This window comes from Pholis gunnellus, assembly GCF_910591455.1.
Source record: "Pholis gunnellus genome assembly, chromosome: 1".
Lineage (NCBI taxonomy): Eukaryota > Metazoa > Chordata > Actinopteri > Perciformes > Pholidae > Pholis > Pholis gunnellus.
Genome location: NC_136528.1, coordinates 23,268,711 through 23,296,367, shown reverse-complemented (window position 1 = coordinate 23,296,367; position 27,657 = coordinate 23,268,711). Strand labels below are relative to the sequence as shown.

The 27,657-nt window shown below is 41.9% G+C and overlaps 2 protein-coding genes across 2 annotated transcripts; one reads left to right on the top strand and one right to left on the bottom strand.

The window, feature by feature from the left end:
* Positions 1 to 5,400: 5,400 nt before the first annotated feature.
* Positions 5,401 to 11,215, bottom strand: hp (haptoglobin). The gene is made up of 4 exons (XM_079184102.1): positions 11,150 to 11,215; positions 10,707 to 10,786; positions 8,058 to 8,338; positions 5,401 to 6,462 (listed from the first exon to the last, which is right to left on the bottom strand). The coding sequence occupies exons 1-4, from the start codon at positions 11,170 to 11,172 to the stop codon at positions 5,896 to 5,898; spliced, it is 951 nt and encodes a 316-aa protein (XP_079040228.1). The 5' UTR covers positions 11,173 to 11,215; the 3' UTR covers positions 5,401 to 5,895.
* A 2,579-nt stretch (positions 11,216 to 13,794) lies between these two features.
* On the top strand, positions 13,795 to 15,297 carry LOC306697153 (general transcription factor II-I repeat domain-containing protein 2-like; the record flags this gene model as incomplete). The annotated part of the gene is made up of 1 exon (XM_079160913.1): positions 13,795 to 15,297. One exon carries the CDS (start codon positions 13,795 to 13,797, stop codon positions 15,295 to 15,297), a length of 1,503 nt encoding a protein of 500 aa, XP_079017039.1.
* Positions 15,298 to 27,657: the final 12,360 nt, after the last annotated feature.

Below are 27,657 nucleotides of genomic sequence, written 5' to 3'. Positions count from 1 at the left end.
AGCTGAGTACACATCACGCTTCAAACAGCAGACTGGCTTAGAAAATACCATTCATTTGTTATGTTTGATGATTGAATATACAGATATCAGCAGAACAGTCGCCTCGACACTGAGCTTCTGTTAAATGGGAGACTCTATCGTCAATCACCGTACATGTCGGGATGAATGATCAGAGAGCGCCACATTCAGTGAATCTTAGCGGAGTAGACTTACCCATCTAATAATGGGTACAATTAAACTATAACACTGATAATTGTCAACATAAACTGACTATGTAGCTTTACAGAACCAGTAAAGAATCTTGCACCAAATCTGTGGTGCAACATTTCAACTTTCAACATTTGAATAGATGCCTCAACAAAACAATGTTTATTGCAGATCTATGACTGGAAAAACATGATGCACGGTGCTACACTGCATCTTAAATTAATCCTCAGGGTCACAGCTTTCAGATGGTGTAGACTTTTATCTACTGCTTTCTCTCCCTAAAGATTGTTGTAGATTGTTTCACAACGCCAACTTAAGTGTCGGAGAAACTGCTACCGCATAAACAGTCCAGTTACAACAGGTGAGACGCTTATTAAAACTGTGTCTATGTCAGAGGTGAGGAACACATACAGTAATTAAATGAGAAAGTATGTATTATACTTAGATTTGACGATATACAGTATGTTAATCACTTGACATGTAATTGATTTAATGCAATTAAAAAACAACTGACACCTACATACTTATGAGCACTGACTGAACAAGTTACATGTACATGTTGTTACTGTCTTAAGGGTTGGGCTTGTGACCTGTTAGCCACAAAGAAAACGACTATATCTGACTATATCTATCTATATCTTCTCCATCCATGCTAATTCTGGATTAAACTGCAGTGAGAGACTGTTCGTGTTTTGACCTCAGTCGGGGCTCTGCAGGAGTGATGGAGCCAGAGAGAGTACATTCTGAGACTGGTTGAGAGTAATGGCCCTTGACAGGGGTATTAATATTTTAGAAGCCATAGAGGAGAACCTCATGCACCCTGCTGCAGACCTGCTAAAAGTACTTCCTTCAACAGCTCCACTTTTGTTTTAAAAAATGCCAAAAATCTTGATTGAACAGCTGAAGAGAGAAAGCTTGTCTCAAAATCTATTTCCACTGTCTATTTGATATCACTGGCTGTGAACCAAGACACACTCATGTATGTACCGCTGGCCCGTGACGGACTAATGTTGTGATGTGTAAACTGAGCCTCCCAGTTAGTGCCTCAAGTGAGGATTTGAACCATCCCAACAAATTATATGAACCATACAAAGTATGAACCTTGTCCTGGATTCTACGAAGCCTCTGAACTATACTGGGAGTGTTACCTTATCTGAATCAAGGGCACATTTGTGATTTATGATTTTTGGACTATATAGATATAACTGACCTCACTTGAACACTATTCTTTCAAAAGATAACTCTTCATTTTGTGTGTTGATGATATTGGTGGACAGCAGTGTCTAACACGTTGGGTCAAAAATCTCCCAATCATTTCGCCGGTCTGTAGCATCCGACCCCTGAAAGTCTTCTCATGGATCTCACTGTGGTTATGAGACACAGACGGCCTGCCCACATTCTTACCCTTAACCTGAACCATCTCTCATCTCTGAACCAAAACATAACCACTTTCAACTTCATGTCTGCCTAAAAATTGTATAATCAAGACTGGTATGTCAAATTTCCACAATCACAGCGATGCTAATAGAGTTGGGACAATTCATCAGAAATGCAAATACATTTTCTTTTGATGTTACACATACTAGCACCAGTATCACAACATATTAGGTGTAAGTCTACCTTTGCTTTATGGCAAATCCAATACTTGCTCTGCGTGTGCCTTTCATGCTCTTTGTTTCACTATCAAAATGTCTGCAACAGGTCAGTTTAATAAGTGCTTGCGCTTTAACTATGAAGGGCTTCCTAGTAAAATTACGCAACGATGTTTTCTGTGAAAAGAATCAGTGTGGCGTATATAATTTATAGTATATGTACAACTCTCCTTGGAACGATCAAGCGATTATACAAAGACATCGTATGTGAGAGTCACTGTTGAGCACCATGTGAAGTCCACAGCAGCTGGTCAGGAGTGAAGAGACAGAAGAGAGAGAAAAATCAAGATGTGACATTTTTGCAACAGGTTTATTGGTTTGAGTCAGCGGTAGCATTCTTTGTCAAAGCTGTCTGTAGAATCTTTATAGCTATAATTAAAACACACATATTTGAGATGACAATAATATAGAGTGTCATCGCCTCAACCTGAGCTTAAATATTCTTATTAAACACTGAAAAAGACCGAGAGGAATTCAACCAGTCGTCTCTGCCTTTCACTTTGATTTTTACTTCCCTCTTATCTTTCTCTACCGTACTGTACTGGCTGGACAGGTAGCTGTCATCACCCCACTTTTTTTTAGCGTAGAGAAAAGCATTTGATGTTGAGGCAGTTCATGATCTGTGGCAGAGTGGACACATCTGTCAGACAAAAATATCTTTCCAGTCCCACTACTGTTGGGGGAAAAAAACACTTCTGTGAGCAACACTTGAAAACATCAGATTCTGAGTTGTGTCATTCATTTCTATTCCATCGTCGACTTTTGCTTTCACGCTGATGACTGCACATGATGAAATGTTGTCTCAACCTTTGAAGCCCTCAAGTTCTTTTCGAAAGTTAACCGTTTAACAGTTAAACATGTAACGTGGGCTCAGCAGTCGACTACTAAATCAAAGAGGCCTCCAAAATTAAGTTTATGGAAAGATCACGGTCATGTCAGTATCTCCTGTGTTAAAGTCCAACATTTTGGTAAGTGTTTGTATCTGTTCTAAACAATCACACACCAGCCATCATAGAGAGGCGAGACGCAGTCATCATATAAATGTGGGGATAACAGCACACACTTTGTCTTTCTTGTTGGGCTTTCGTAGAGTTACTCCACTCGAGTCATTTGTACAAATGAAAAGTGACAGTTATAGTAGTGGAAATCATGGAAAAGGGAGCTGGATGAATAACAATGTCACACTACTTCCTCCTTCATAATTACTATTGCTGCTATAATGTCAACATGTACCACACCCCTCTTTTAGCAGCTGGAATTTACACATCAATACTTTGATTGGAGCACATATAGTAAAGTATGTGTGTTTGTGTGTAGGACAAGTCCTTCAAGGCGCATTAAAGAGGACTACGCAAGGGGTATCACTACCATGTTCCCATACCTGGCCGATCCTAGGAGCAAGTTTGGCTATGTAAGTACATTAAAAACCTCTAATATATTTACTTTTCACTTGCTTGGAATGTAAATATTTCCGATTTGTATTCAAAATTGACAGTCCGTATCCACAGCTGACTGTTTAACGTAGTTTACTTTGTCACCCAACAGAGGGCGCTCTAATGTATTGCGTGTCATTTAATATACGTTCGAGTGTAATTTTTAGAAAAGGTGACAGCCCTAATGGCCACCATCTCTGCCTTCCTCGTAAGTTCAACTCTGGCGGTGTTAAAGCCCAGTTTACTTTCGCACCGCAAGGGTTAGCCCATTAACAGTAAGACACAACACTAACAGTCTTATGCAATAACCTCTATTTGTCTAAATAACTGTCATTAGAAATAAAGGCCTCATCACTATTCTAGGAAATATGATAGTTTTAGGTAAAAGATGAAACTATTTCAACTTGTTCAATCAAACTGAATAACGCTTTTTGCTTTAGGAGCATTATTACAATGCAGAAGATGGGAGTGGGTATCTGGCATGGAGACTGAAATTTGTTCAGAAGGAAGCATCAGAGGGAAAAAAGAAGACCTGCAGTCAGTCACAAACACGAACAGGTATGTGTGAAGTCTCATTCATAATACATGATGAGGGAATAATCATATAATATATATATATATCCTATTTTTCTTCTGGAGACGTAAGTGCCTGCATGGCCATCCTTGCAGAGTTTTCCAAGCCTTGTTTCTTATATCTTAGGACACAATATCATATACTAACCCAGTAATTGATAAAAGCTCCAACACTATTACAGGTGGTCCAAAAACGAGCTAACCACAGAACGCCTGTGCTGCGAGGCCATTGCGCTTATGAAGCATACAGCTGATGAAGCAACTGTGAAGGAGAAGATGAAGCAGACCGTTAACTATCGCCAAGACATGGTTCATGACCCAGTGAAGTCCTCTGAACTATTCACAATGTTTCCAAGATTCCTGGACATAGCAGGACTGGTATGTGAACATTCTACTGCCACTGTCATGACACTATTATTTCTGTTCTACAATAGCCTGGGTTAGGGCTGTAAGACATGACGTGACCTTGGTGCTTCATCATAATGTTTACTGTTCTGTTTTGACCAATTCTATCTTGTCTGCAGATTGACCAGGATTTTGGTCTAATGTTTGGGGATGCTGCTGCTACAAAGTTCCTGGAGAGGTGGCCTACTATCTACAAACAGAAAGTCCTCACACAGACACCCGATCTACAAGACCTGGTTCAAAATGCTGAATGCACAACAGACGTGGAAAATGGTATGCTAAAAGTAAAGGATCATATTTATGGAAGGGAGAATTGTTTTTGAATGGGGGAAAATGGATTGACTGTTAGCTTGTAGTGAATATTTATTTATGAATTTTTACTTTCAGGGTGGGACAGTGACATGTCATTTTGGTTCTTGTCCACCTTCTACCACCATCACCACATGGCCACAAGAGATCAGGGAAACTTTCAGCCAGACAAGCCAGTGACCGCGTTGTGAAATTCATTACGGTGAGGTTACAGTTCAATTAAACTGGAATAACTTCACTGTTCTGTCCCCTTTTCTAAACCTTTCAATCCCCTTCTTAAGATTATGGTCAAATAATGGTAAGATCATGTATATCTGTAATTGAAAGACATTTCCTTAAACTGAGTCGTTTATAGCTGACTAATTAATTATTTTTTCTGTCACAGACTGGGACGAGCATCCAGGGGCATCTGGACAGCATCATGGAAGGCCTTCAACCATACCTGCTAGCTGTGGGGACCCAGAAGAGTCTGATTCACAAATACTTCATTGTGATTGACAAACATGCAATACCTTGTAAGTCACCAGACACACTTGCCTGTTTTGATGAACTTTTCAAAGCTCATTTTGTCTTTGGTATTTTGTACAACCAGGATCTGGTAAATGTGTACAACTTCTTGCAAACCACGATTTATGAAATCGATGTTGATACCACTAAGGTGAATCCAAGGGTTGCAGAGTTGAGGGCTCGGATGCTGCATTGAGTTAATACAAAGATGTTTTCATGCATATAAAGTTGTGTGCACAAAAGAGGGACCTCATTTAGTTGATGTGAAAGATTTTCTGTTACAAAGCATTTGATATAACAATGTCATACAGGTGTGATGCTGCAAGTTTGTTTATTGTGCCATACTGTTTCCTATGATGTCATAGTGAAAAGGCCAACATTTCATTTTACAGAGGTCCAAAATGTATTCTGTAAAATATCTTTTGATATATTGCACATTTATTATATACATAATAAAATGTGCTTTGGTAAATACTGATATCTGTCTCATACTTGTTGGGTTTAATGATAACCTTACAGAGTAAGTTCTCACAGGTTTTAATCATAATTTAGTTCTATGTAGAGTGAAATTCAGTTCCATATAGAGTAAAACATAACTCTAAATTGAGTAAAATGGCAGTAGAGTTGTTTTCATTTTATGCTACATAGGGTAAATTATCATCATGTAGAGTTACATACAAACACTGAATAGAGTAAAAAATACTCTGACTTATTAACTCTGAGGTAAGAGTAGATTTTACTCTATATAGACTGGGACCAAATGTTATATTTTGTTGAGTAACATTTTTTTCAATTTGAGTAAAATTTACTCAAGACAAATCTTCTGGGTACATCTTAGACATTGCATCAGAGCGCAGAGCAGGTGATTTCTCTGTATCTCCTCTGAGGACACTGTGGATCCAGGGCAAATACGAGGAAATCTTCATATAGACTCCGTACTTGTATCTCTTGCAGGACTTGTCATAGGAAAGGATCCCTGCAGCATAGATGTCTCCAGTTTCAGCATCTATGACAGCCAGAGCACTTCCTGCATCGCCAAAACAAACATTTTCCTCATACTTGGAGGGTCCGGTGCAGAACATGTTGTCGTCTACAGCTGGTGTGAGCTCAATACGTTCGTATTCTGCCTTACACTCAGAGTGATTGGCCAGGGGAAGTACAAGTTTTTTGAGTGATGTAGCAGGGGTGAGGAGGATCCCCCAGCCCCAGCCGGTGATGACCCCTGACCCCCCCACGGTGTCTGCCAGGTCCTGGCCTCTCTCTGGCAGGGGGATGGGGGTCACTTTATCGCTCATAACCACAGGCTCCTTCAGTTGGATCAGAGCCAGGTCATTGTCCCACTCAGATTGGTTCTGGAAGCCTGGATGGAGAACAACCTGCCGGAGGGAAGGTAGAATACCAGAGATGATTGCATGTTTGGTCTTTACTCTTTTCACTGTCCTTCAACGGAAATGCAGCAGCACAGCAAATACAAAATGTCCCATCTTATTATAAAACATGAAATAGGTGTGTAAATTGATTTTTTTTTCCAACTCTGTTAGACATATTCCATATCTTGTCACTGTCCAGATTTATTATTTTTACATCCACACTTTACATTTTTTGATTTTAGTCTGGTGATATTCTATATTTTTGTTCCAGTCAACAAATCCCATGAAAAGATCAAAAGCAACAATGATTTAGTTTGTCATACTGTTCCAAATATCCCAGCCTACAGCCCACCTGTTCGTACTGAAGACAAATATCTTTGAAAACTAGTCAAGAATAAAGTATAGCGGGGTAAATGGTGCATTTGACTGGGACTGTTTCTAGCCGGGGATTAATACACATGCGGTGCACTAGTGAGTGTTGTCGACAGCAGGATGGTGCAAAGCAACTATTCCCAAGCCACTGGGGGACCTCAGAGCACCATCTAGTTGGCCGCAGGGGTACTGCCAAATGGTAAGATTAGATTTAAAAGAATAGTTTAGTTATTTTTATATCTAAATGTGCTCAAGAATAAAAAAAAAAATGTCAAATTAAAATGCATAATGATTTCAATAATTCAGTTGTGTTTGGATATCATCACGCCAATCCCAACACATTGTCATGTAGAGACAAACCTGTCATGCCACGAATAGCTAGCTAACGTTCCCAGGCAGTGAAACAAAATGGTGCTCGGATTTTGATACGAAAAAGTGTTGTGGGAGACAACACTGCGCCAGTAAACGCAACGCAGCATGTGGTGAGAAATGATGACCCAGAATACATTACATTTTAATTCATAATGGCAGGCGGTGATGCTGAGTGCAAGCTAAATATTTATGTTGGACATTACATATGACAAAGGGCATACCACATTTTACTGCTCAGCTTATTTCTCATTTTTTGTCAGGTTTTTCTCTCATTTATTTGGGAAGGTGATCCTGTGAATTTTTTTCAACAATCAGAAATGAGCCTTTAGTTACTAAAAGTTGAGAACCCCTGGTGTACAGTAGTTGGCTCGACTCAAAATAAACTGCAGTGGCCATGTTCATAGTAACGAGGCAAGGAACATGTACACGTCGCTAGCGGGATCAGTGAATTCAGTTTTTGGTTGTTGCTTCGACACTGTAGCTGTGTCACACTTGCAAAACAACGAAATACAATTCTGATAAGCCATCTTCTCATGATTGCTTGATTACATGATGTGGAAAAATGATATGTGTGGAATGGAAATGAGTCATGAACATAAGATGCACAACACATCCATTGTTCTCTCCATTTGTTATAATGTTGCGGCCATAAAGATATAATACGTTATTAAAAATAGAACTAATGAAAGACAAAAGAAATCTACTTGTCAGTAGATTTTCACATATTTATAGGGATCTATGGAAATCCGGCACATGCTAATGACGAACAACATGCATTTGAATTGCGGCTGCTGTAGCTGTAACATGGTCGCATAGGTAAAGGTTTGCATTTCAGATCAAATGTCTTTCTTGCTCACCTTCACTACAGCAACCTCTCTGCTATCAGCTTGTGGCCGCTCAGTGATTCCCAAGTACACTTTAGGAAGGACAGGATCTTGACCCTGAGTGTCCGGTCGACTCTTCCTGACAAACAGGTTCCTGCCAGCCGTCAAAACCCAGCGCTCAGAGATGAGAGCACCACCTGCATAGCCTCCGTCCAGCACACTGTCAGCGATGTAGACCATGGCCTGCCAAGGGACATGAGGAGCCAGGGTCCCCCCAACCATTCTTCTGGACCGGAGTGATGTTGACCTGGAGTCTGGGAAACAAACAACAGGACATATTTATTCACATCGTATAAAAGGGGTATCTATATCTGTGTCTATATACTGTTTTTCTTTTGTATTTGAACGATTTTTCTTGATTTCGTTTCATATTCACAGATATTGTTCCCTTATGACCTACAATGTCAATTTAGTAAACACAACAAGGCTTTTGATGACATTGATGACATTTAGTTAAGAATGATACTTCCGTGGGTTTTGAGTGTTCTGCTTACATCTGGTTCAAATCTTGTCTATCTGTTCTAAATCTAGACTTTTGTTGCAGGTGGTTTAAAATCAAGTGGTTGATAAGGGTGATCCACAAGGACTAAAATCAGGGCTCCTCCTAACTATCACCACCTTGTAGGCCACCGACTCCACCATAAACCAGACTTCATCCTGGTTACAGTATTAATTATTAAACTAAAAGCTCAGTCTATACTCCAGGAAGAGAACTGGTATATATTTCACAAAAACAACCTTCGGCGTTCCTTTTATTTCCAAATCTTGATGAGTCCTCCTGAATATATAAAGCTTAACAAACTAACTAACTACTTAGATTAATTCCAAGATGGCTATGAGCTCAGATATTAACGCTTCGCCAGTTTGAGTAGTTTATCTCTGTTGACAGCATTTTTGTTCTAACCCGTTTTCCTTCTCGTAGAAGTTTAACATATTTAATAAAAAATGGTCTTCTTGACATTAAGGTTATCACGTTGTAGCTCTAAGGGTTTCCTCCAGAAACAGAGGCCTCTAATTTATTTATTTTGACGCCAAGAAGAAAATCCATCCACTCGCTGTGCTTTGATCCACAAGTCTTGTGTGTTGCTGAGATATTCATGAAAACTGGTTCAAGTGATCTTCTCTCACAATGATGCAACATGCTTAGTACACAGATGGCTCCATTCTGCACTGTTTATTTGAGAATTATTTCTGGTGTCTTGTTTAAATCAATGTATTAAAAACAGTAAACAATGGCTTTCAAGCTTTCAAGAGCAATTAAATGAATTAGTTTGATGCATTAGAGAGACTGCATGAATATGACATATGGAAATGGTAGATAGTTCTTTTACATTTAATCTTTTCTCTCATTATTTTTGTTTTTTTACTGACAATTAGCTTCTTTTTAATCAACAAATGATTCATCAACATGCCTCCAGTCAGTTTAGTCACACCTCTTAGCGGCCTCTGAAGCAGAGAAGCATAAAAAATAAAAAATCCCTGTCAGATACTTTAGCTTTGTGGCCAAATGAAAGACACTGAAATGAACAGTAATAGCTCAGCCCTCAGATCCTGCAGGAAAGCCTGTGTCATTTGATGCAGGAGTTACCCATCCAAACAGCAGCTATCCAGGGGCCATTAGTGTAAAACTGAGTTACCAGGTAAAGATCAAATAGTAGCCACTTTGGTCCAGACTGAAATATCTCCACAATCATGGGACGGGTTTCCATGAAATCGGGTACAGGTAACGATTGCTCCTAGACGATGAATCTGACAGACTTTAATGTTCTCCAGACTTTTCCTCTAGCGCCACCAGCAGGTCAAATTATTCCCTTTCAGTTCCCTTCTGGTGAAAAATCTTGACTTCTACTGAATTGATTTGCTAAAGAATTTTGGACAGATATTTATGGTCCCAAATAATGTGTTGAAGGGACTCTGATGATCCCCTGACTATTCCTCTAGCAGCACCATGAAGTTGATTGGATTGAGTGAAATGTATCCACTTATCTTATGGGTTAGAGTAAAATTCACTTTTCATCTAGCGACATCATCAGGTCAAATGTTCTATTTGTTCATTATTTTGGTTTATAGAAGTGAAATTCCCTGCCTGACAATCTAATGCATGCAAACTCTTTATCCACTTGTAAAATCTCTTAAAATCTGTTATTTGTCTTCTGGCTTCCTCTTAACTGATGGAATGTTTTAAAGTTTTTCATAAATGTAATCTAATTTAATCTTTCACTTTTGATTTACTGTCTTTTATTCCTAGTTTGACTGTACTGCATTTTGTAACTGTATTTTTGAAAAGGTATATTATATAAAATATTTTATATCAAAAGTAATTGTTTAAAAATGAATGAGATTCCCATCAGCCTTAGTACTTTATTATTAATGCTAATCAGCAGATGTTATCTTATGTTAAAACAAGGTGGTGAACATACATTATACCTGCTAAACGTCAGCACGTTATCATTGTCATTGATAGTAGTTGACATTAGCAGTTACCCCAAAGCAACACTGTGCTTAAGTACAGCCTCAGCTGCTGTGGAATAGAATATTGATGTAAAAACTAGAACTTGATCTTAAATTAAGACAGCATGTTTATTTGTGTATAGCATATTTGTGTTGGTTAGCGTGTGCTACCTGACACAGAGCGTCTCATCCTTTCTTCGGTTTGAGCCAGACAGGCCCATGCAGCCAAGTAGAGCAGAGTCAGAGAAACCCTTCAAACAACAGATTCACACAATTAACAAACACTAAATGTTTCGTTGTCCATTTAAGGATCAAGAATGACACATTTTAAACAAATCAGATATCCAAGTATTTGATTTACTAGAGCTCACAAATCATTTCTGGATCATTACTGGACAATTGAACCAACTGAAATTGCATTTTAAAAAGATATTAGATCAGTTCTTTCATGGTAAAACTATTATTACTTACAGATTGTAACCCTTTTGCTGTAATTATTGTTAAGGCTCAGCTCGAATGTTTTAGTCCTAAATAGAAAATATTTGAGACTAAGGAAGAAATTTACAATCGGGTGTATTCAGGGAGATAAAATACAAAATAATATTTTAACTTACCACATTTTGTTGATAATATTCATCTTCTGCAGTGATGGCTACAATCTATTCTTCTTGAGTGTGCTGTACATGTTGGAGCAGGGAGTATTTATATCTGTTGAGATATTGAGCGTCTGCCAGGGAAACGTGTGCTTGGCAGAAAAAAGTTGATTTTGAAATAAAGGTTTGCGAAATCTCAGTTTCACCATCACAGGTTTATTGTGTAATAAAGGGAATTCAGCTCAGTCTGTAACATTACACAATAATGTCAAAAATACTACAGCACAACATTTCTCGTGAACGTTTTCATCGTTTTGATCATGTGGTAAAAAACATCCTGATCATGTTTTAATTCATATGAGCTGAGTTATGGTAGATTCAGCTTTTATTTACGTCTTTAGCTCTTCTGTGGTGGATCCTGTTTTTGATTGTGATAGGATTAGAGTTTTTGCAAAGTAAAGCTACTTCAGAAGTCAGTGTTTCAATTGCAAAAGAAGACGGTTGACACTTTGTACCGTTTGTATCATAGTTTTGCATCACAGTTTACCACAAGTAAACAAGGCTGGCTGAGTCGAACATTTCTATCTCTTGTGGATGAGATGGTAATGATATTGCAACATACTGTGCTGTTTAATTTATTACATAAAATAAAGAACATATTGCCTCATTCGATTTTAAAGCAGGGAACAAATAGACACAATATTCCGTCAAATTCCTGGCAGTAAATAGTCACAGCAGTAAGTCAGATGTGTGCTGCAGGGAGGAAAGTCCAGCCTTCCTAGTTTGGGTATTTACAAGAGGTTACAGAAGTTTATAATTAGTAAAACATGTATAATTGAATTATATTATATTTCAGAGTTTGCTGCCTTGATAAATTTGGCATCTTCGATTACATTGTTTTAAATTATAAAAAAATCAGTTGTCAAATAGTTTAATATCAACTGCCATCGACGACAATTCGTTCCTATAAAGCAGGGGTCTCAAACTCGCGGCCCGCGGGCCAAATGCGGCCCGCCGGACGCTAGTTTGAGGCCCCCGCCTTGATATGAAAGTTTAATGTTAGTGCGGCCCGCGCGAGTTTGACATGGATGCTGTATGGTATCATGTACCCAGAAATGACAGCTTAAAGCTGTGTGCACACCGGACACAATTGACACGATTTTGTCTCGCCCATACGCGAGCGAGCCCGCCTGTTTTGCTTTTTCTCTCATCATCCATGACTGAGATCACCACCATCACTGCGCTGTACTGCTCTGAAAGTCCGAAGCTCCGCTGTCATTTCTGGGTACATGATACCCTCTGGAGGCGTCACATTCTCCCTAGTTCTCCCTATAAACGTGCATTTTTTTCACACTGACAGGCTCAGATAGTTACAATAAGTGTCCGACAACATACTAGAAAGGAGAAATGAACGTATGTCTACCTTTAGCTTGAGATCGCTGTTTGTTGTTGTTCTGTTGCTGTGTGGACTAAAGGGGTGTTCACAGCAAAAGCGACAAAAATAATCGCAAAATACTCAAAAATACTCCCATGGTCAGTAAACGGCCGCCGGTAAACTGTGGGTTTTTCCCCCAGTTCTATCCTTCAGTGCTGCTGCTCTGAGCCGGCTGCCTGCCAGCTAGCAGTGGTTCAGTCCTCCGGTCCAGTCCCGCGAAAAAAATAAACAACCTCCGGTCTGCATTGACTTTGTATGTAATCTCGTCGGTTTTCCTCCGGTTCTCTCCCTCCGAAACTCCCGGTCAGGTAAACCGCCAGCGAACTCCGGTCCAGTCCCATTCCCCCGGTCAGGGGAAGTTCACAGGGGATTCACCGGCTCTCTCCCTCCAGAGCCGGCTGCGAAACATAAACTCTCCTGGTCGTTAAACGGTTGTCGGTAAACTCTGTCTTCCATAAACTGCAGCGGGCACAGCAGCCTGCAGGACACCGCACAGGACCTGTGTGCAGTAACGTTATGAGACTCTCCACACTGATTGGCTCTCGCAACAAACAGCGATCTCAAGCTAAAGGTAGACATACGTTCATTTCTCCTTTCTAGTATGTTGTCGGACACTTATTGTAACTATCTGATCCTGTCAGTGTGAAAAAAATGCACGTTTATAGGGAGAACTTATAATATAAATATTAAACGGCCACCACAAACACTTTGTGTTTCCATGGTTTCTGACGTTCAACCAATCACTAACTGTGCCGTGCTCGACGTCATATGCAGGCGCAGGACCCTGAGCCAATCTGGTACCAGCGGAAATTACGTTCTTTGTACGTCAGCTAAACACTAAAACTTAAACTTCAACACAACAGCGATACCTAGTGGAATTATATATTACACAGCCCCAAACATGTCTTTCTCAAAGCCTGCAGTGAAGAGAAAGGTTGGTGATGAGCACAGACAATTTCAGGAAAAGTGGGAAATTCAGTATTTCTTTGTGGAGCACAGGGGCACTCCGACGTGTCTTATTTGCACAGAGAAAGTTGCGGTGCATAAGGAATACAATTTGAAACGTCATTACACAACTAGACATGCTGAGGACTATGCAAAATACCAGGGAGATGAGAGAGCCAACCGAGTTGCCAATCTTAAAACATGTCTACTGAAGCAACAAGATTTTTTTAAGAAAGTAACCAAAGAGAATAACGCAGCAGTCGAAGCTAGCTATGTGGTTAGTGAGATGATTGCTAAAGCAGGAAAGCCATTTACAGAAGGTGAATTTGTCAAAAAGTGCCTGTTACAGGCTGCAAGTATTGTCTGTCCAGAAAAGAAAGGTCAGTTCAGCAACATCAGCCTTTCTGCCAACACCGTGGCAGAGCGCATTTGTGACATGTCAAGTGACATTTATGATCAACTGTGTGAGAAAGCAAAATGTTTCAGTGTATACTCAGTCGCTCTTGATGAGACCACAGACATCACTGACACTGCCCAGCTCGCAATATATGTCCGTGGTGTTGATGACAATTTTGAAGTGACAGAGGAGTTGCTCACAGTAATGCCAATGCATGGCCAGACCACCGCTCAGGAGATATTTCACCAGCTGTGTGATGCCATTGAGAATGCCGGTTTTTCATGGAAGAGATTTGTTGGGATAACAACTGATGGAGCGCCATCAATGACAGGGAGGAAAAATGGACTGGTGGCACTTGTTCAAAAAAAACTGGAAGAGGAGGGTGTGGAGGAAGCCATAGCTCTGCACTGCATTATCCATCAGCAGGCCCTTTGCAGCAAATGCCTGAAATTTGACAACGTGATGTCTGTTGTTGTGCAATGCATCAACCACATCAGATCCAGGGGCTTAAAACACAGAAGGTTCCGTGCTTTTTTAGAAGAAATGGAGTCAGAATATGGGGACGTGCTTTACTTCACCGAGGTACGTTGGCTCAGCAGGGGAAACATGTTGAAGAGATTTTTTGAGTTGAGAGCAGAAGTGAAAGTCTTCATGGAGAAGAATGGGGTGGCTGTTCCTGTGTTAAGTGATCCTATATGGCTCATGGACTTAGCTTTTCTTGTTGATGTCACGCATGAGCTTAATGTACTGAACAAGAGGTTACAAGGCCAGGGGCAACTTGTCAGTGCTGCCTATGACAATGTGAGAGCATTCTCCACAAAACTTATGCTATGGAAAGTTCAGCTATCTCAGACAAACCTTTGCCATTTCCCAGCATGCAAGGCACTTGTGGATGCAGGCACACCATTCAGTGGTGAGAAGTATGCTGATGCCATTTTGAAGCTACAGGAGGAATTTGACCACAGATTTGCAGACTTCAAGACGCACAGAGCCACATTTCAAATTTTTGCGGACCCCTTCTCCTTTGATGTGCAAGATGCCCCTCCTGTGCTTCAAATGGAGCTCATTGACCTGCAGTGCAACTCTGAACTCAAAGCCAAGTTCAGGGAGGTGAGTGGAAGAGCAGACAAGCTTGGGCAATTTTTGAGAGAATTGACTCCCAGCTTCCCTGAGCTTTCCAGAATGTTCAAGCGGACCATGTGCCTTTTTGGGAGCACGTACTTGTGTGAAAAGCTCTTCTCCACCTTGAACTTCAATAAGTCCAAGTACAGGACCAGACTTACTGATGAGCATCTTCAAAGTCTACTGAGGGTCTCAATTGCTTCCTCCCTCAAGCCAAATGTGGCTCGGCTATGCAAGAGGAAGCGCTGCCAGACCTCTAGCCAAAAGTAGGCAAGAGAAGCCATGTTCAGAACAGCTCATGTTGAAAGTTTCATTAATGTTCATGTTAAAGGTTAAATAACTGTTAATACTGTTAATTTGAATCTGAAAAAAAATAATTTCTCTACCCACCAACTATATGTGGTTTCTTAAGTTTTTCTTATTTGCTGTTTTATTATTATTTTATTTATTTATTACTGATTGATTGATTTATTTTCTTTATTCTTTATTTGTTTATTTATTTTTTCATCTTATTTTGTGTAGAAAATTAAAAATTAAGATATTTGAGAACAGTGGAATGTTTTATCAGAGCTTTTCTTGTGGAAAACCGGAACCAAAGCACTGAAAAAGTGTAGGGTATAGCAGAAGCAAAAGCATTGAAGACAGTTTTTTTTTCTTTTTTTTTCTGTTTTTAATAAATGCGTTTTTTTTGTTGAAAACCTGATGCGGCCCAGCCTCACCCAGACCCTAGCTCCAGTGGCCCCCAGGTAAATTGAGTTTGAGACCCCTGCTATAAAGTATGCACAGGTTACAGTGTTTGGAATCCATCCATCCATCCATTTTCCTCCGCTTATCCGGGGTCGGGTCGCGGTGGCAGCAGGCCAAGCAGGCTGACCCAGACTTCCCTCTCGCCCGCAACATTTTCCAGCTCATACTGGGGGATCCCGAGGCGTTCCCAGGCCAGCTGGGAGATATAATCCCTCTTCTTCCCTGGGGTCTCCTCCCAGTTGGACGTGCCCGGAAAACCTCCAGTGGGAGGCGTCCAGGAGGCATCCTAATCAGATGCCCGAACCACCTCAGCTGACTCCTTTCGATGCGAAGGAGTAGCGGCTCGACTCCAAGTTCCCTCCTGATGTCCGAGCTCCTTACCCTATCTCTAAGGCTGAGCCCGGCCACCCTACGGAGGAAACTCATTTCGGCCGCTTGTACCCGCGACCTTGTCCTTTCGGTCACGACCCAGAGTTCGAGACCATAGGTGAGGGTAGGAACGTAGACCGACCAGTAAATTGAGAGCTTTGCCTTCCGGCTCAGCTCTCTCTTCACCAAGACGGTCCGGTGCAGCGCCTGCTTTACTGCTGCAGCCGCACCGATCCGCCTGTCGATCTCCCGCTCCATCTTACCCTCACTCTTGAACAAGACCCCGAGATACTTAAACTCCTTCACTTGAGGTAGGCACTCCGTCCCCACCTGGAGGGAGCAATCTACCGGTTTCCGGCAGAGCACCATGGCCTCGGATTTGGAGGTGCTAACTCTCATCCCCGCCGCTTCACACTCAGCTGCAAACCGCCCCAATGAATGCTGGAGGTCACGATCCGAGGAGGCCAACAGGACCACATCGTCTGCAAATAGCAGAGAGGTGATCCCGAGACCCCCGAACCTGACGTTCTCCACCGCCCCGCTGCGCCTAGAAATCTTGTCCGTGAAAGTCACGAACAGGGCCGGTGACAAAGGGCAGCCCTGGCGGAGGCCAACACCCACCGGGAACGTGTCTGACTTATTGACACAGCTCCTACTGCAGTCGTACAGAGACCGGATCGCCGGTTGTAACGGGTCCGGCACCCCATACTCCCGCAGCACCCCCCACAAGAACCCCCAAGGGACCCGGTCGAAAGCCTTCTCCATGTCCACAAAACACATGTAGACTGGTTGGGCAAACTCCCAGAACCCCTCCAGTAGTCTTGCGAGGGTAAAGAGCTGGTCCACTGTTCCACGGCCGGGACGGAATCCGCACTGCTCCTCTTGAATCCGAGGTTCGACAAACGGTCGGAGCCTCCTTTCCAGCACCCTGGCATAAGCTTTCCCCGGGAGGCTGAGTAGTGTGATACCCCGATAATTCGAGCACACTCTCCGGTCCCCCTTTTTGAAAATGGGAACCACCACCCCGGTCTGCCAGTCCATGGGCACTGATCCCGACCCCCATGCGACACTGAAGAGGTGTGTCAGCCAAGACAGCCCAACAGTGTCCAGCGCCTTCAGCATCTCAGGGCGGATCTCATCCACCCCCGGCGCCTTGCCACCAAGGAGCTTTTTGACTACCTTAGCGACCTCTGCCAGGGATATGGGTGAGCCCCCCAGGTCTTCAGGCGCTGCCTCCTCTGCAGAGGACATGTTGGTCGGGTTTAGGAGTTCCTCAAAGTGTTCTTTCCACCGCCCGACGATGTCCCCCATCCGGGTCAACAGTTCCCCCCCCCTGCTGAGAACAGCCTGGGGTAGGCCCTGCTTTCCCTTCCTGAGCCGTCGGATGGTTTGCCAGAACCTCCTTGAGGCCAACCGAAAGTCCTTCTCCATGGCCTCCCCGAACTCCTCCCATGCCCGAGTTTTAGCACCCGCGACCACCGCAGCTGCAGTCCTTCTGGCCTGCCGGTACCTCTCAGCTGCTTCAGGAGACCCCTGGGCCAAACAGGCCCTGAAGGCCTCCTTCTTCAGCTTGACGGCTTCCCTCACCTCCGGTGTCCACCACCGGGTTCTCGGGTTGCCGCCACGACAGGCACCGATGACCTTCCGGCCACAGCTCCTAGCGGCCGCGTCCACAATAGAGGCTTTGAACATGGTCCATTCGGGTTCCATGTTCCCAACCTCCCTCGGGATGTGTGAGAAGTTCTTCAGGAGGTGGGAGTTAAAGACCTCCCGGACAGGGTCCTCCGCCAGACATTCCCAGGTCACCCTCACTATACGTTTGGGCTTGCCGGGTCTTTCCAACCGGTTCCCCTGCCATCTGATCCAACTCACCACCAGATGGTGATCAGTTGACAGCTCTGCTCCTCTCTTCACCCGAGTGTCCAAGACATACGGCCGCAGATCAGATGATACGATTACAAAGTCGATCATTGATCTCCGGCCTAAGGTGTTCTGGTACCAGGTACACTTATGAGCCACCTTATGTTCGAACATGGTGTTCGTTATGGCCAAACCGTGGCTAGCACAGAAGTCCAATAACGAGACACCACTCGGGTTCAGATCGGGGAAGCCGTTCCTCCCAATCACCCCCCGCCAGGTTTCTCCGTCATTGCCCACGTGAGCGTTGAAGTCCCCCAGGAGAACTATGGAGTCGGCAGGCGGCGCCCTTTCCAGGACCCCTCCCACCGACTCCAAGAAGGCCGGATACTCTGAACTGCTGTTTGGTGCATAAGCACAAACCACAGTCAGAGCCTTGCTCCCCACAACCCGTAGGCGCATGGAGGCGACCCTCTCGTTCTCCGGGGAGAACTCCAACACAGCGGCGCTCAGCCGGGGACTCGTGAGTATCCCCACTCCCGCCCGGCGCCTCTCACCTTGGGCAACTCCGGAAAAGGACAAAGTCCAACCTTTCTCCAGGAGCTTGGTTCCAGAGCCAGTACTGTGTGTGGAGGTGAGTCCAACTATATCTAGCTGGTATCGCTCCACCTCCTGCACCAGCTCCGGCTCTTTCCCCGCTAGCGAGGTGACGTTCCACGTCCCTAGAGCTAGTCTATGCTGCCGGCGATCGGCTCGCCCAGGCCTCCAGCCTGACCTGCCGCCCGGTCTGCATTGCACCCGACCCCGATGCTTGTCCCTGCGGGTGGTGGGTCCACAGGGTGGCTGCTCCATGTTGTTTCTTCGGGCTGAGCCCGACCGGGCCCCATGGGCGAAGGCCCGGCCACCAGACGCTCGCCGACGAGCTCCCCTCCTGGGTCTGGCTCCGGGAGGGTGCCCCGGTTTTTCCTGGTCCGGGCGAGGTGGCTGAAGTCCGTGGGCTGCTTATCATCAGGGTTCTTTTGAACCGCTCTTAGTCTGGGCTCTCCCCTGAGACCTGTTTGCCTTGGGAGACCCTACCAGGGGCTACTGCCCCGGACAACATAGCTCCCAGGATCACTGAGCCACTCAAACTCCTCCACCACGGTAAGGTGGCGATTCGTGGAGAAGGTGTTTGGAATAACAATCATAAAACTATTTTTTTGCTCATCATCTTATTTTGCATTTTCTTTTTTCATCTTTACAATTTTCCTCTACTCGTTTCCCGTTTTCATATCATACCAGTACAAACAAAGTAAGTAAACAAGGTGTCAGACAAACTATTTCTATTTCAATATAGTCAATCCAACACCAAAACAAATGCATAAGTATACTAGATATGAAATACAAAAAAAGGCTACAGATTAAGCTAAAAATAAATGTATATTGTACCATATATATATATATGGTACAATATACATATATGAATACTGACAGAAAATGTACAGGAACTACATGGAAGGCAAGCCTCCCTTTCCCTTCCATGTTGTCAGCAACACACAAGTTCCCACATTTAACAAGCCTGACTAGATTTCAGATTTGTATCTTGGACTCAAAGATTTCCTGAAGGTTAAAGCATATGATTGGACATGAAAATCAAACACTGATTTCAAATGAAGTAATTTCATGGTGGCGGTGGTGATAAAGCTTTACATTATTCAGTGACCTGAGGCTAGTGCACCCTTAACTTGATCAAACACAGAAGCTGATCGTAAGGAAGCGCTTCTCTTCTCGGAAATTCAACCCTTTAACATCACCGTTTAATTTTAGCTCCACTGAGCTGGAATGCAGATAAAGACTAGTTTCCTGAGAAATCTGTCAATACTTGTCAGATGAATTGGCAGAACATTTTGTACACACATTCATTTATAATTTTGAGAACCTTTATTTGACAGTATACCGTAGGGATGTGACAGAAAATTGGCCAGACTCGACATCAACGCGTACACATGGTTAGCATCTTAGACGGCCTCCAGCAAGGCCACCAGGACGGCCCCTAAAAGTAGCATTTAAATAAAGAAATGTAGCTTTACTCTAAAGCAGGGGTGTCAAACATACGTCATTTTATGTGGCCCGCGAATCTACCAGCAAAAAAAAAAAAAATGGAAATCGCGCACAGCGGAGCTCCTCCCCGATCCGCGCGCACACACCTCCACCAGCGTATGTGGCAGCACACCCCCCCCCCCCGCCGACAACCGGCCCTTTGGGGGCAACCATGATGCCGATGCGGCCCCAGAGCAACAATGAGTTTGACACCCCTGCTCTAAAGCAATCCCTGGTCTTGCAGAAATTATTTAATATGAAAATAAATTCCTGTCCACATGGCATATGAAACAGTCACGGTATTTGTCAATTGTGTGCTGTAGAGTTTCAAGGCAACTGGGACTCCATATGTAATCAACAAGCAGCCAGGTTATACCTTGTTGGAAAGCAGAATCAGAAATACAATATGGCCCTTATATTGTACGACCTATAACATGGCATTTGCCCTATAGTTATTTACTTGGCAAGAGAATATCAAGAGTATCTTATCAACTTTACTTCAGCGTTTATATTCAGAATCTGAGCTTCATTTCTATATTTCAGTTTCAAAGTTGTTGCAGTTGAATGACTCGTCTCTGAGAGAGATATCAAGGCAAGGGCGAATCAGTGATGTGTCCTGCAACATGCTGCCCAGTGTCTCAGACCATGTACGAGGGCAGGGGCCTCACTTGAGTGCTGTAGTTTCTGCTCCCTAGGGGCAACAAAGAGGATAGGACATGACCCATGTGCCAAGCATGATCAAAGCCACGGACATGGGCCAAGGCCGTCGGGGGCAAAGCCGGACAAATGCCCATTAGAGGATGAATGCATTTTCCCCCCGTCTCATACTGTTATACATTCACCTCTCGTTAGTGCAATGTAATATCTCTCTGTGGCTCTATTTCCATCTCTGTCTCTCTCATTCATTCTGTGTCTGTTGTTTTTTTTTACAGGATCCGAGGCTTAGAAACGTAGAACTAGAGATCATTGTCATTAGTTTGGGCACAACAAAGATATAAAGAGTGAATGTGTACAGCAAAGAAACAGATGCTTGAGGGCAAAGTTAAAGAGTTTAATAAATATATAACGAAGCGTGGCCTGAAAGCAAGGGTTCCACAGTGACGGAGGCTGTAAGCTCCAAAGCATGAGAGTTGTTTGGGGAACGAGGGGGAGAAGATGAGAGGAGGTAGGGGAGGCACATCAGAGGGCGAACGTGGGAGGAAGAATGAGAAAGGAGCTGCTGTGGACTTTACCTTGAAGCTCCAAGGGAATAGCGTGTACATGTGATAAGGCGCTCAGAGGGTGAGGGGCAGAGAGGGGAGGAGGAAGCTGGAGGTTGAGCGCTCCACAGAACGAGAGAGGTTGAGGAGAGGCTGAATCGCAGTGACAGAGAGCTGGAGTGCGCGAGAGGCTCTGTGCTGAATGTGTGCTTCTCATGAGAATGAATGATAGGAGGACTCCATCTCCACAATCTTCTTTTCTGGATTTTACCTCCACTAGTTTAACGCTTTCAAACTGGATTGTTTTCCTGTTATCAACCTCTGTCTGCACAACTGCTCTTTGGTCCATCATAGTGGAAATGCCGGTAAGATAATGTATGTGTGGTATTATATGACAGGCCTTTTCCATGTTAAATACCACACAAGAAGATAAAACATTTCTACATTAGTTTGTTTTTCAAAGAAACCTCTGTTTTAGCAATGATTAAAAATGGATGCGTGTCAGGCTGCACTCACATATGCATTTGCATATGAATAACTACTTTGCTTAGACTAATTTAGTGTCAGTGCTCGAGAGTGATATTCATTTGCAATGTATTCCTTTTTTTTTTAAAGCATGTACATTTCTGGAGTAAAAGGTTTCTTTATTATTGTCTTAAGTTGATTGACTATGTCTTCCAGGTTTGATACATTTAATTATTATTAAGTAGCATATAGCAATGTCTGTCATCAAAATATTTCAATTAAAAAAATTGACTGACTATGAGCAATGCTTTCCCACATTTACATGGCAAAGAAATCCCTGGGAATGTGACAGGAAAATGGACTTCATAATGACACAATGTAAATAATTGGGTACATTTTTTCCCGCCCATTTGTTGTCTTTCGATGTACTCATACATTAATTGGCTCACACCTGCATACACTGAAATATGTCCTGTTAAATTTGAATTTCACTTTTCAAAGAGTTATGGTTTTGAATTGTGATACACTGTAATACACAATAAATACTTGTTGATATCTACAAGAGAAGAAGACCAAATGTTATCATGATACAGAGGTAATGATTCAATATATTGCTATTTGTAAGCAAGGTGATTTTTTAAAATCTAATTTTAGGAAAGTCAAAGTATAAAGAACCAGTTGCATACATTTTTTGATGCAATCAGTGAGACCGGCATTTGCATTTTTCACAGTTCTGTAACATCCAACATCAAAGCCTTCGGGGGTTTAAACTCAACACAAAATGAACCACTGCCTGCCATGAATCTTTGCATAACTTTTATTTAAAAATCAATAGTCCTTTGAGAATCGATACAGTATCACAAAACATGATGTTGCGAGATACGAGTGTATCATTTTTTCTTCCCCCTTAATTTATATTATCATTGAATTTATAATTATGATGCATTTACAAAACATGACAAGAGTATTTACTATAATGAATATAGTTTTAATGTTATAAATGATTTCCTTTCATTTATTTTACAAAATAATGGGCTTAGTCTGGGAAGAGGGGCGTGGCTTTGTAAATTGTAAAATATAAAATACTTTACAGTTTAATAAATGTTTATGTTTTTAAGAAAATACAGAGAAAAGTAGAACTACTGTTGGGAGAACTACTGTTACGTGTTGTTTGGGCAATTCTCTGACCAACACAAGGAGACAAACAGACAGAATGACCAAAATGTGAAGAGAAAGTTGTCATTCTGCTCATGTGCTGTGGCAGACGGCCTCAGGCGGCTTTAAACCAGCCTGTCCATCATTACTGCAAATGACCCTTCTGTGAATTGGGCGACCTGGCCTGAGAGCCAAGCCCCCACATTCTTCCTGCATATGCCTGACCTGTCACTCGGGGACAATGCCACTGTCAAAGGAAATTCACTGCATGCATGAACAACCTACAGATAAACGCTGCTATTGCAGCACAATGGTCCCCAGAGGATGACAACCGTGACATCATTAAAGGGGCTTAGTTAAATATGAATGCTAGCTTCAGTAAAATCAGTTATTAGTTAGAGTTGATAATCGCCCTGCCATGGCTAAAAAAACAAACAACATACAGCTGTAGGGATGTCAAAGACTAGTCTAGTCAGTTGGTTGGTCAGTTGACAGTCAGTGAAACACCTCAGACTGTAATATATTGTTAACTATTGGATGGATTGCCATGACATCATATATTCAAGTTCTTCACTCATTCAGAGAATCTCAACATCTACAAGATGGATTTTCACAAAAGCACAGACATTATTGCTTCCCACGCAGACATGTATTTTAATAACTTTGCTGATCCTGACTTTCCTCTCGAGCCACTATGCAGTTGACATTTGTGTATGTTATTGAAATATCTTGATAACTATTGGTTGGATTACCATGGAATTGTACGGCTGCCCCCTTTTTGGTCTCAGTCGACTAAGATTTCTTGTTGATTAGTACATTTTAACGATTTTTCATGCTGAATGGGAAAAAGTATGAACAGCAGAAGGGCAGCAATGCAAGGCTGAAAAGGACGCGATCTGTTGTAAACGATAAGGCTGGCATTCTTGCTATTTCTTTGTAAAATAGCCCATGGAAACCAAAGACCAAGACCAACAGTCTGTTTTGCAACACTTTATAACTTCCCTATACTGTTTGTGGCTCTCAGGCCCAAGATCATTTGTTCCTATTAAAGATGCAAATCTTTATAAACAAGTCACAAATATACATTTTCACTTTTTAAAAAAGGTGTATTTCTTACAGCAATGGGCACTGTAGTTTTTTAGCAAACGTTACTCACACAGAAGTAGTGCATTTGTTGGGTCCTATATTTTCATGGGCAGATTAATCCACATTTTGTGCTCTTTGAGCATTTACAGCACCAAGATGTGATCGAGTTAAACTACAGTTCCATGTTCATAATGAACAAGAAGAACAAAAATCACACTCACTGTTGGATTTTTGTTCCCCTGTTGGCCTCTGATGGTATATAACAGTCTCAAGTGTACCAATCCATAATGCTCAGTTTGGTTCACTCCAACCCAAGGGTGGCCTTGAAATGTATTGGTAGAAAACGTCAGTGTCAGATTTACGTTAAGTAATGAACACCTGCTATTCCCAATCACACTTATTTGTAAAAAAATACAAAACATCACAACGACAGTGGCTCCTGGGAATATAGGATGACTGCACACTCATAATTGCTCATCAACGGCACCTTGAGTGAGGTGCTTGTTAGCTTACGGTAATACTATAATGAACACGCATTCATGATAGGCCTACATATCTTTATAGATAAAGTGTAACTTACATTTTACAAGGATATCTTTATCTTTGACATCCATGGTGAATTAATGTCCATAAATCTACTTCAGAATTCATAAGGGAAAAGATGCTCCATATCTCCAGAACTTGCACTTGTCTCAGTTTTGTCATAGAGGGTGGGGGCACATATGTCAGATTTAAAAAAAACTGATCCACTGTTTATGATCCAGAGCTTCTTCATCCTGCTTAAAATAAATACTTATAAATCATGTGTTTACACAGCATACAGTCTATGGTTTGAAGAGATTTTTGGCAAACACATTAGGCCTACTCGTCTTATTACATTACATTCATTTAGCTGACCTTGTAATCCAAAACAACCTACTATAAATGCAATGAAGAATTATACAAGTACATCAACTTCAGCAAATATGTTGAACTATTTCAAGTGGGCAACAACAATTAGAGAAATTAAGAGCTGGAGAAAGAGTTTTTATTTATTAATTTAATATATTCCAAGAAGACACACACAAAATGATGGCCCATTTTAGGCCATGTTGTGCTGTGTTTGTATTTTATTTTCCCCTTACACAAACACAGGTAACCTGTACTGATTATGAAGATGCTGGGGTTGTATCTCTCTAACAGATCCGTGTGTGTGTGTGTGTGTGTGTGTGTGTGTGTGTGTGTGTGTTGTCTTTGCTCTCAGCTGCTTGTCTCATCACGCCTGAGGTCTTGCCACAAGGAAGACTTCCGCCTGTCATCTTCACTCAAGGTAAAGGCAAAAAGCCCATTAATGAGGTTCATCCTCTATTCTCCCAAAAACATTTTTTTCACTTAAATTAAAAGTAAAGAAATTGCTCTGTCACGACATGAAAACAATTGCCTAAAGCTGTTAAAAATACTGTTCATTTACAGCAAATCATTTCATAGTTATTTTTTACCATCCCCATTTACACTGCATGAAATAATTGATTTAATGATCTACATATTTGATTGACTCATGTGATACAATAAAAAGCTGAAGCAGAGTTAAAGGATACACTGATTGGTGCCAGAATATCTCGTCTTTCCCTCCCAAGCCTCTAAGTATTTTAAAGGGAAGGACTATCACTTCAGTCACAAGATTCTTATAATGTTAACATTCAAAACACTATTTTGTAAATCTTGGCCTCTTGGAAATATCCTTGAAGGTATGAAATGTTGCTGTATTAGTGTCAAAGGTGTGAAGTGAATATCAAAAGCATAAAGGCAGATATTCTCCCAGTCTGACTTTCACCAAACAGAACAATAGAGGAAGATTCTGCTAAACCCATTTAGTTACAGCGTATTCCTGAATATTAAAATGTGAATGTGCATGTCTTCTTCAGCGAGGTTGTTTTATCAGCTTGATACTTTATAACGTTCCCTAATTCAATGACATTTGCTTATAAACATGATTTTTTTAACCGATCACATGTTTCAGAAGTCTGCTACACATGTCTGTTTCAGAGACCCCAGCTGGAGATAACGGTTAAATACAGTGTATGTTCATGTTCTCTACATGTGACTAGTGTTGACAGCATTATTTATGCAGCATTTGCGTCCGAGATCCTAAATGAGTCTATTAGGATTAGAAGAGGAGATAGTCCTCCCTGAGATCTGATTGACCCCTAAAAGGTAACATCACCATCATCACCAGGCCCAGCTTGTAACAAAGGGATATATTTTGACTACATATTGTTGCTTTCTATGAAAGGTCAGAAACATAATTAGTTTTGCAATGGTTGTTATTATTTTTACATGTACAGCTGTGGAGTCTGTCGTGGAAAATAATCTTTTTAACCTCCCGGTGAGAAATAATCGAGATGAGAAAACTCTCAAAATATAAAAACATATTTATTTAACAGACACTAATGATAATTCAGCTGAATGGATAGAGCTCTTTCCCCACAGATGGTTCGGAGGTCTAACAACAAGGAATAGACAAAAACAGAGTATATGCACGTTATCTCGTCTCCTCCCTTCACCCCCCCTTCCCAGATGTCGTCCTCCTGTCTGCCGCTGCACAGACCAAGGCCAGTTTCCCAGCCTTTTCGTGGGAAGAGGGTTAGGTGGTGAAATAACACTACAGCAAGTCAGAAATGCTAAAATACCGATGAACTCATTTATCGTTAGGTTTTAAATGAGCCTGGTTGGCCTCATCTACATATATGCAGGTTTAAGCGATACAAGTTATACCTAAAAGAACGATATGCTAAATTTCCACAACAGAGTCTATGGACCCCAAACAGTGAGGAAGTATAGACATTCTCAACATAACACAAGGGTTCACTGTTAGGGAGACTCGGCTGAACCTTTAGTTAAGCATGCTTGAGCAGCTTATAAAAGACACTGTACACGGATGCCACTGTCTATTGCGTAACAACGCACAGAGCCTTGGAGAAAGACACATAGATGCTGTCCTCTCTGAATGCTTGTATGATGTCTAAGTAAATACCAAGCGTATAGTATATAACAATATAGAGCTCGTAAACTGCTGTTGTCTGAATGGAACATCAAGATTAAAGTCACCCATGTCGGATTGACAGAAAGTCTTCACTTGAACGGACAGATGAAGCCTGCTATGTTATATATTCCATGTCTGAAAAGGGCTTTTGTGGTTACTTGGGGGTGAATAATTGTTATAGGCACTGTGTAATAATGTTTGATCAACAATTTCCACTTCATGTATCCATTAGACTTCCTATGCTGTTAGCACTGCAAACAGATATCATAGAAAAACAAGAAAGGATTGACTGTATTATCTCTAACCGTTTACATACAGATATATTTTTATTAGAGATTACAGTATATTTATTTGGCTGACTGTATTTACAATTCCCATGTGTTTCTACAATCAGTGTCTGTGAATCTAATTTGTGGAAGGTCTTTCATATTCAAATTGAGTCTTTATTAAATCCTGAACTACATCTCTCACACTACACACCTTCAAGTGTTTTTTTCTGCTTCTCAAGAACCTCTCATTATTCTCAGGCTAATTCACTGCTAATAACTTGAAATGGATTTCAAGACTCAGAACAGTTTTGTTGGCTGTTCCTGCACCCAAGGCCAGAGTGAAAACATGGGATTTGATTTGTTTTTGTTCAGGTCTGAACAT

What these genes read in the sequence shown, in the direction of transcription:
- hp (XM_079184102.1), bottom strand. Translation starts at nt 11,172, where the DNA reads ATGAATATTATCAACAAAATGTG. An exon ending in GATGAGACGCTCTGTGTCAG is followed by an intron (nt 8,339 to 10,706) that starts GTAGCACACGCT and finishes TTTGTTTCCCAG; the next exon opens with ACTCCAGGTCAACATCACTC. An exon ending in GAGAGGTTGCTGTAGTGAAG is followed by an intron (nt 6,463 to 8,057) that starts GTGAGCAAGAAA and finishes TCCCTCCGGCAG; the next exon opens with GTTGTTCTCCATCCAGGCTT.